Below are 9,666 nucleotides of genomic sequence, written 5' to 3' on the forward strand. Positions count from 1 at the left end.
TGAAAAGGACAACCAATTATGCCCTATGGAACACAGCATCACATTGCAATGTTTTTGTAATCAGAATTTTTTATTGTGTGATGCAAAAGGGGATATCAAGATCAGTGGTTCCCAACCTCGGTCCTGGGGCCCCCCAGTGTATGCTGGTATTTGAACCACAGTTTCAATCCCGGAATTTTATCAAGGTGTTTTTCTTAATGAGGTACTTTTCATGTTCAGAGGGGTTATTTAATCTCTTAAATCACATTATCAGAAATTGCTCAGCATGCCATGAAGAACAAAAACCCCATGTTCACTTATTGCATTATATTGCAAACAATTGAATTAAAAGAGAACAAAATAATTTAACTGATTAATGTAAAGACTGAGGTGAAGCAATAGGCTCCTAATTGGTAGAAGCATAGACACACAACCACAAAAACGAACCATTTGGTCGATGTTTAACAATAAAGACAAAGCAAATGTTAATTTAACATTAATTTAGTCAGTGTTGGAGTACACAATAAATGAGCTCATTTAGGCAGGGTAACTGAAACCAAAACCTGCACACAACAGTCCTCCCGGACCAGAATGGTCCATCCCTGTGTACCGGCAGTGGTTTCCTTTGTCAAAGGCAAGTAGCGCCCTCTACTGGCCCAAAAACACTGCATCCAGCAGCAACCTGGTTTGCCCAACAAACTATAGTTATTTTAATTTTATAGTTTTTTAAAACTAAAATGTGACATTGAATTTCAAAATACTAGTAATTTTATACATTAAAACATAAAAAGTTAAACAAAACAATGCTCTGGCCCACAGAGATAGATACCCAGGTATAGCTAACAGGATCTGAAGGCAGGACTTTGGTCTCATCTGACCACAGCACCATTGTTTTTTGGTCAGACACAGCATTGGCATGTTTGGAACAGATACTTAAAAGGAGAGGCACCTCATACCCACGGTGAAATATGGTGCTGGGTCAGTGGTGTATTGGGGTTGTTTTAATTCCAGATGTCCAGGGGCACTGGTTAAGAGAAATATTGTGATTTAATTTTTTTTATTTAGAATTTGTTGATTTAGAAAAATTGCTCAGTGCATGTTAATGCATTGAATCAGCCAGTAGGTTCTGATAAACACATGCCTTTTCCTTCTGAAATAAATAAGAGCAACCAAGCACAGACTGGAAAAGCTAAACTCCTGAATGAATGTCATCTGTACGGTTGCCTGAATGTGCAATTTACCACATTTATCCAGGAAGTAAAGGCACATTCCCGTTTGATTAGCAGGAGTAGTAACCATGTCAGCCTCTATGAGGGCCAGCTAACAGCATCCTGTGTGTTACCATGGCGTTTGGACATGAGAAATGGGTACAGGACTATTACACTGAAATGTATATGAATTTATTTTGCATCAGTAGTATCCAGGGTAAAAGGTGCACTGTTGGCCCCATCAACAAATTTTAAATGTTATGCAAGGCACACTGGCTCCATCTTCAGATGGTAAGGCCTTGTACAGTAGAGGTACAATCTGTCCTTCCTAAAATACAGCCTGTTGCAAGCAGCCATCTCACACAGACACGCGCACACATGCACGTATATGTCACGTCCTGAAAGCTCTCGAGTTCTTTTGGCCAAGGTGTAGTGGGTGTATTTCCCTCATTGTCCTGTGGAGGCAGCATTCTCAGGCCCAGCGGCCAGAGGAGGTGAAGCTCCGGCTGAAGGTGGAGGTGAGGTGGGGGCTTTTGTGTTTGCCCCAGGCACCAAACGGCACCACCAGTGCTGTGCTGTTATCTTCTGAGCCATACTGCAGAGCCTGGGCAATAACACACACACACGCCTATGTTTAAAAACAATGTTCTGTTTTGCACATCTCAGCCATGTATGGCTCAAACCAAAATTACACTACATTACAGTACATTACATTACATTACACCATTACAGATCAAATTAATGTATACTGCTCTGTTCAGACTCAGGAATACGTAATCTTGTTCTTGGTTATGATAGTTATCTTACATTACATTTAAATTATTTAGCTCATGCTTTTATCCAAAGCAACTAACAGTTAATTTGACTCTTGAACCATGAGCAATGTGGGGTTAAGGGCCTTGCTCAAAGGCCCACAGCTGCACAGATGTTATTGTGGTGACACTGGAGTTGAACCACCAATCTTCTGGGTCCCAGTCAAGCAACTTAGCCACTAGGCTATAGCTAGCCTGCGCTTGAGCAATGGTGCATCTTTGCTTGCCAGTCTGGGAATGAGGTTGCCAGGTCTGGCTCTATTGCTCATATTAATCAGGTGAATGCATGTATGTTTACTGCAGGCCCCACTGGATAAGAGTGTCTGCTAAATGAATGTAATTCATGCAATCAACCATACAGCAGCTGCTGCCAGACTACACAGAGAAGAGTGAGCACCATTTTATTTCTGTCACATTCACCTGCTCAGTGAGGCGCTGGGCTGCTTCTTTAGGGTCGTGGCACTGACTGATGACATCACAGATCTCCTGGCAGTTCATGATGAAGTTGATCCCATCTGTAGTGAGAGCCAGGAAGGCATCATGGGCATGATGAATCTGAAAAAAGTAGTTTGTTAGAGTGCCCTCTGCAGGATGGAGGGTGGAACTGCGACAGCACAATATACACTCAGTGACCATTTTATTACCTAAACCTGCACACTAGCTTGTTAATGCAAATATTTAATCAGTCAATCATATGGCAGCAACTAAATGCATAAATTCAAGCAGACATAGTCAGCAGTTCAGCTGTTTTTCAGACCAAATGCCAGATTGGGACATGATTTTGACCGTGGAAGGGTGGTTTGAGTAACTCAGAAACTGCTGATCTCCAGGGATTTTCACACACACCAGTTTCTAGAGTTGGCAGAGAAAAACAAAAAGCATCCAGTGAGCAGCAGTTCTGCAGGCCGAAACGCCTTAATGAGAGACGTCAGAGGAGAATGGTCAGACTGGTTGAAGCTTACAGGAACGTGACAGTAACGCAAATAGCCACACATTCCAACAGTGTTATGCAGAAGAGCATCTCTGAACACACAACATGTCAAACCTCTTAAGTGGATAGGCTACAGCAGCAGATGTCTAAAGAATAAGTCATATGTCTAATAAAGCGCTCACTGACCCTATATACTCAATTGTCAGCAAGTGCACTGATTTAGACACAGCCCTAGAATGAGGTCTCCGGGAATAAATCAGTATAAAACTGTATATAAATTGGTATATCGACGAGGCAACCACGTCTATTATTTGTTTGCGATTAAGCAACATTAACTTGCATTAATTAGCATTTATTTTGCTATTTATATTTCATTTAGCTTGTATTAAATAAATTCAGCAGTATTATGTGTGTTTGTGTGTATGTATATACACCAATGAGCCGAAACTTTATGACCACCTGCCCAATATGCTGTTGGTCATTCACATGACGCCCCAGCCCTGACCTGCAGAGGTGACCTGTGGTGTCTGGTGCCAACATGTTAGGTGCATCTCAAAAAATTTGAATATCGTGGAAAAGGTCTTTTTTTTTCGTCTAATTTTAAGTGAAACTTTCATATATTCTACATTTATTAGACATAAAGTGAAATATTTCAAGCCTTCTTTTGTTTATTATGGCTTATAGCTCATGAAAATCCAATAAAAATATTAGATTACATAAGACTAATCAAAAAAAGGATTTATAATACAGAAATGTCAACACTTGGTCAGTCAATCATGGGAAAGACTGCTGACTTGGCAGTTGTCCAGAAGACACTCATTGACACCCTACACAAGGAAGGTAAGCCACAGAAGGTCATTGCTGAAAGAGCTGGCTGTTCGCAGAGTGCTGTATCAAAAGCATATACATGGAAAGTTGGCTGGAAGGGAAAAGTGTGGTAGGAAAAAGTGCACAAGCAACAGGGATGAACGCAGCCTTGTGAGGATTGTTAAGCAAAGCCGATTCAAGAACTTGGGTGAGCTTCACAAAGAGTGGACTGAGGCTGGAGTCCATCAAGAGCCACCACGCAAAGACCTGTCCAGAAGTGTTGATGATTTGGGGTGCCACGTCATCTGCTGGTGTTGGTCCACTGTGTTTTGTCAAGTCCAGAGTCAACGCAGTCGTCTACCTGGAGATTTTAGAGCACTTCATGCTTCCGTCTGCAGACAAGCTTTATGGAGATGCTGATTTCCTTTTCCAGCAGCACCTGCCCACAATGCCAAAACTACGAGTAACTGGTTTGCTGACCATGGTATTACTGTACTTGATTGGCCAGCCAACTCACCTGACCTGAACCCCATGGGGGTATTGTCAAGCGGAAGATGAGACACACCATAATGATTAAAAATTTAAAATGGCAATCTCTCATTTACATAAGTATTCAGACCCTTTGTTGTGGCACTCCATATTGTGGTCAGGTGCATCGTGTTTGCTTTAATTACCCTTACGATAATATGCCTGAAGCATTACAGGAAATCTGATGACAGCCATACTGGGTCATTATCTCACAGCCAATTCCCTGGCCTGCAGTGAAACATAACTCACCGTGGAGCTGCTTGTAAATGAATAACACTCACCGAAATCCTCTTGGTCTCCGGTTCGGCGATGACCCCGGAGTTCTTCAGGTCGAAGTCTCCGATGCTCCTCGTCATGGCCAGCCTCCCGTTCACGTGCGGCTGCCCCAGACTGTTCCAGGTCACGGAGCCCCCGCTGCTCTTAACTCTGAACAACACAGGCACTCTGTTACTGGCTGCAAAACATAACACTAGAAGTAAAGGCCCATCTGCACGAGAACAAGAACAATAACTATAAAAGCATCCAGCATATGTCCAGCTGCAGAAACGATAGAAACACTGATAGCTAATCAAAATTTATCTGAATTGACAGGACGACACGTTCAAAATGTCAGAGGACGCAGCACGGAGACTGAAAAAATACATCCTGTTATCTTTCACCAGAGTGGAAGCTCACAGAGTTATCGTTGTGTGGATGGGCCTGAAGGCCTTTTTTAGCTGCGTACCTCTCTCTCTCGTCCTTCCTCTCGGGGGTGTGGTCCATGGTCAGTTTGATGGCCTTGCCCTTGCGGCAGAGCAGGGCCCGGCTGTCCCCCACGCTGCCCACCGCCAGCTCGATACCGTCCCTCAGAAGAGCCACCGTGGCTGTACTGCCCGCAGTGGCCAGGGTTGCTACAAAAGCCAGGTCAACAGTCACACAACGAATTCACCCGGGTGACATACCGTCACACATGATGACCACTAACACAGGGACACACAGTCACACACGATGACCACTAACACAGGGACACACAGTCACACACGATGACCACTAACACAGGGACACACAGTCACACACGATGACCACTAACACAGGGACACACAGTCACACACGATGACCACTAACACAGGGACACAGTCACACACGATGACCACTAACACAGGGACACACAGTCACACACGATGACCACTAACACAGGGACACACAGTCACACACTATGACCACTAACACAGGGACACACAGTCACACACGATGACCACTAACACAGGGACACACAGTCACACACTATGACCACTAACACGGGAGTCACGCACAATGGCAACTTCACCTGGCTAACACTGCACTGCACATATGCCATTTTATTCACACAGGATATAGGTGTCAAACCTTTTTTACACCATCGCAAGTTACACACACACTTTGTTTCTAAGCCCTTCAGCCCTGTTCCTCAAATCACTCGAGGGCCAGTAACCGTTGCTTTTTCCTCCCTCCTTTACCTTTAGTCAGGTGTGTGGTCGAGTCAATTAGTAACACTCACTTTTCACTTACTTAACTAGGAAAATAAATCAGGGCTGGAGCTGGATTTGGATTTGGATTTGAGGACCAGGTTTGACTATCCAAGGCCTAAAGCAGGGGTGCACACAGTACATTCTTTAGGATACACTAGCAGTCTGCGGCTGTAACTGGTGCATATACAAATGTCTGATCAAGACATTATTTAGCTAATTAAATAATTAAGAGCAGAAGTTGCCACAAAATCAGAAGCAGATCAGCCCTTGCTGTTCACCCTGGCCTAAGGCAACTCCCAAGTGAAACATAGCCAAAGAATCCTATGGCCCTCCAGGACTGGAATATGCGAACATGATTAAATTTCCTGCTTTACTATATATGTTGTCTAACAGAATTCAACTTTCATTCTGTGGCAGCCATATTGGACAGATGCATTTCCAAGTAATAACAGTACCCACCATCAGGAGAAATGTTTAATTGTGTTGCCAGGGCTTTGTCAATTTCATGGAATGCTTTAGATAAAACCAACTCAAGATCTTCCTCCTTTGCCACTAGATCTCTGAAATGATAATACATTATATTAATAGATAGTATACACACTATACATACACATACTGGGGGTTCATACGTGTGTGTGCATATGTGCATGTGTGCGCATATGTGTGTGTGTGTGTGCTTGCTTGTCTGTGTTTTTGTGTGTGTACATGGGTATGTGTATGGGCTCATGCATATGTATGTGTGTGTGTGTGTGTGTGTGTGTGTGTGTGTGTGTGTGTGTGTGTGTATGTGCACGTGTTTTTCAGACAGAACAGTCAATATTGGTAAAAACTAGAATTTAACAGTTGCAACTCTGGCACCATAATGGGAGTAAATATAAAACAGAGCACAGGTAGAGCAGGGATGGGCAGCTCCAGCCCGTGGGTATGCAGGATTTTGCTGCCACCAGTTACCCTGGCTCAGCCAGCAAATTAGCCACATGGAACCATGACTGATTGATTTGTAAATTAGACCACAATATTCAATTATCAGCTGCTGTTTATATCTACAAATGACAAATCATGTAAATGATTGGGCTAATGAAATAATTAAGAGCAGAAGTTGGTCTGAAATCCAGAAACAGATATGGCCCACCTTGCCCATCCCTGAGGAAGAGGGGCAAGAGGAGGTCGCCCACCTGACGTAGGTCTCCAGGTACTTGTGGCAGAAGTCGGCCGCCTGCGACCCGCCATGCCCGTCGAACACGGCAAAGTAGAGCACGGCGTCGGAGATCTGCGAGGCCCGAAGGCGGTCCTCATTCTCTGAGCGCCGGCCCAGCAGCGAGGCCCCTCCCACTCGCGCCAGGCTGACTTTTGGGATTGGCGTGCCGTACTTGATACTGGGCGGGAGCAGGATTGGCTCGTCGATGCGGTCGTCCCAGATCCCGAAAGCGTCCCATGTGGTGGGCTTTCCGCTCCCGTCGGGGTCGAACCTGGAGTTGCTGAGTCTGGGGGAGGGGCCACAGTGGAAGGGGCAGGGCTTGAACTGCAGGGCCCTCACCGTCAGCAGAACTCGGGTTCTAATGGGAGGAATGTGGGACCTGAACAAGAAAATGGCCGCCACTGCTGACATCCCTCACCTGCTAGACAGACATGTTACATTACAATTATTTAGCTGATACTTTCATCCAAAGTGACTTATAGTTGATTAGACTAAGCAGGGGCCAATCTACCATGGAGCAATGTGGGGTTAAGGACCTTGCTCAAGGGCCCAACAGCTGCACGGATGTTATTATGGCTAGTTACACTGAGCTTGAACCACCAACCTTCCAGGTCCCACTCAAACACCTTAGCTGCCCGAAGAGGAATCGACCATATTAATGCAGTACAAAATAAGGAACAAGCACAGTGCAGACCTAAAACTTTTTTTCATTTTTTTTTTCACTGAAACTACTTCAGATTTAAAAAGTTGTAGTATGACCAGCTCTAGTGGTGCTGGCTGTCCCCACACTGACAGTTGTGAAGCAACTGAATTTCTCAGTAAAAATTGGCCAAAATTAAACAAGTTAGATTTTGAAATGTGAAAGTTGTAGCACAGATAGTTGGGGGCCATCTGTTAAGTGGTCTAGGATTTAGTGCTGTCCTATTGACAGATGCAAACGCTATTAATTCCTCCCCAAATTAAAATTGCACTATTCATTATGTGGCGCAAGATTTAGTGTTAGTTTCCTCAAAGGTTGAGAAGCTATTATTTTCCCCCTTAATACAAGTGATTAAATGAGCCCAAGCCAAAGTTTCCCACTCTAAAATATGTAGTTGGGACAGTAGCATAAAACAAGGGTTTTTGGTAAATACTAAGGTTGTAGCGAGTTCTCTGAGCTCGTTCCTGAGCTATTGTAGTCAGAATCCGAATCCTAGTATTAAACTAACTTTAGCTCCTGCAATCAACAATTCCAATGCTATAACATAACTACGTTACGTAGGTGGAAAAATAACTAATATTTACTAGCTAATTATGAATTACATAGCATACACAGGAAGGAGTTGTTTCCTAAAATTCTCACATGCTTGCGATCGAAAACAGGCAATCAGTTGGCTAATGTTAGCTAAATTGGCTAATATAATAACGTTAACTAACTTTACCGTAACCGCGTGGCAACAAGTCAGAAACTCGCCAGTAACAATACTCAACCAAGATAAGTTAATTAAGTTAATGCATTCATACATTTCGTCCAGTAAATCCCAAAAGCACTGGGCCGTTAACCAGCTATCTAAATTATACAGGACCCATTTTTAAAGCGCTGCAGTGTCTTCTTCTGAGTTTCATGGCGGTTGACAAACATAGATTGTTGCATTACCGCCACCTACTGAGTGTCTTACTTTCTTAGTTATTTGTTTATTTCTTTAGCTGTATTTAAGAACTCTCATTCCTAAACCCATCGTCTTTATTCTATTCTCGTCCGAGTCTTCCCCATTCTATTTCCATCTTGGAGTTTGGTCCACATCTGGCATGCAAATATGCGCTTATTTTTATGAATTACGTAACGTAGAGTAGCCTATATGGACCAGAGCCGCGATTCAAACATTCATGGGTATCACAAGGATTTCAAAAAAATACTGGAAACTAATAGATGCAAAAAAATACTGGAAACTAAAAGATAATTGACATAAGCTTTGTTTTTCAACACGTGTAACACAAGTATTGTGCTTGACTAATTATTCAATTAGCCAAAGCTTTTTCAAACAAAAATATATTTCTCCAAAAAACACTCTCTTCCAGTCATACTTGCAACGAGGTTTTGCAAACTCCAGATGCTTGGTTTTGTTTCTTTTATGCTCAGTCTTTCAAAAAGGAAGGGTCCAGTTCATTATGGACGTGCCGTTCCATGGTTCTTTTTGAGACTTGGTGGCCCCAAGAAGCAACAAATCTCTGCCATTCTTAAACCATGATCACTGGGTTCCTTGTGGCCTCCCTTACCATCTTCCACACCATCCGAGGGGATAACGTGCAATTGCGTCCTCGTCCCGGCAACCATTTCATATTCCCCCTTTTTTTATTTATTTTTTATTGCCATTTACCCATTATTTTAGGGCATCAGGGAAACGTCACGCGAATGGCATTCCACTGTAATTAACCCCTTTACATAACGTTTTCCAGTGGTCTCTTGACATTTGTACAAGATAAAATATATTGTAACTTAAGGATTGCCAACCCAGCTTTAAGCTTTACTTAAAAGAATCAGTCCCCGGGGAGACATTAGAAGGGATGGGATTAATTCGTCAAAGCATAATTTTGTGTAAAAAAAATAAATAAAAAAAGATTGACTTTTCCACAGGACATCTGCCTCTTTTTGGGCTTTTGCCATTGACCTACAATGGGGAGGGTGGGTTTCAAGTTCTTTTTGCAGTTCACTCTTTAGCCACTTGGGGATATGACT

The 9,666-nt window shown here is 43.2% G+C and overlaps 1 protein-coding gene across 3 annotated transcripts; it reads right to left on the reverse strand.

Annotated features, from left to right (window-relative positions):
• Nucleotides 1–1,363: 1,363 nt before the first annotated feature.
• On the reverse strand, nucleotides 1,364–8,583 carry LOC133130644 (protein phosphatase 1K, mitochondrial-like). 3 transcript variants are annotated; one of them, XM_061245360.1, is made up of 7 exons: nucleotides 8,454–8,583; nucleotides 6,928–7,368; nucleotides 6,212–6,312; nucleotides 4,990–5,155; nucleotides 4,547–4,691; nucleotides 2,420–2,554; nucleotides 1,364–1,791 (listed from the first exon to the last, which is right to left on the reverse strand). In XM_061245360.1, the coding sequence occupies exons 2-7, from the start codon at nucleotides 7,359–7,361 to the stop codon at nucleotides 1,660–1,662; spliced, it is 1,113 nt and encodes a 370-aa protein (XP_061101344.1). In that variant the 5' UTR covers nucleotides 7,362–7,368; nucleotides 8,454–8,583; the 3' UTR covers nucleotides 1,364–1,659. The 3 variants fall into 3 exon arrangements, with proteins under 3 accessions (XP_061101344.1, XP_061101343.1, XP_061101345.1); XM_061245359.1 differs by having other exon boundaries at nucleotides 6,928–7,371; nucleotides 8,454–8,581; XM_061245361.1 differs by lacking the exon at nucleotides 1,364–1,791 and having other exon boundaries at nucleotides 2,425–4,176; nucleotides 6,928–7,371; nucleotides 8,454–8,581.
• Between the last annotated feature and the right edge of the window lie 1,083 nt (nucleotides 8,584–9,666).

Source organism: Conger conger, chromosome 6, assembly GCF_963514075.1.
Source record: "Conger conger chromosome 6, fConCon1.1, whole genome shotgun sequence".
In the NCBI taxonomy this organism is placed as follows: Eukaryota; Metazoa; Chordata; class Actinopteri; order Anguilliformes; family Congridae; genus Conger; species Conger conger.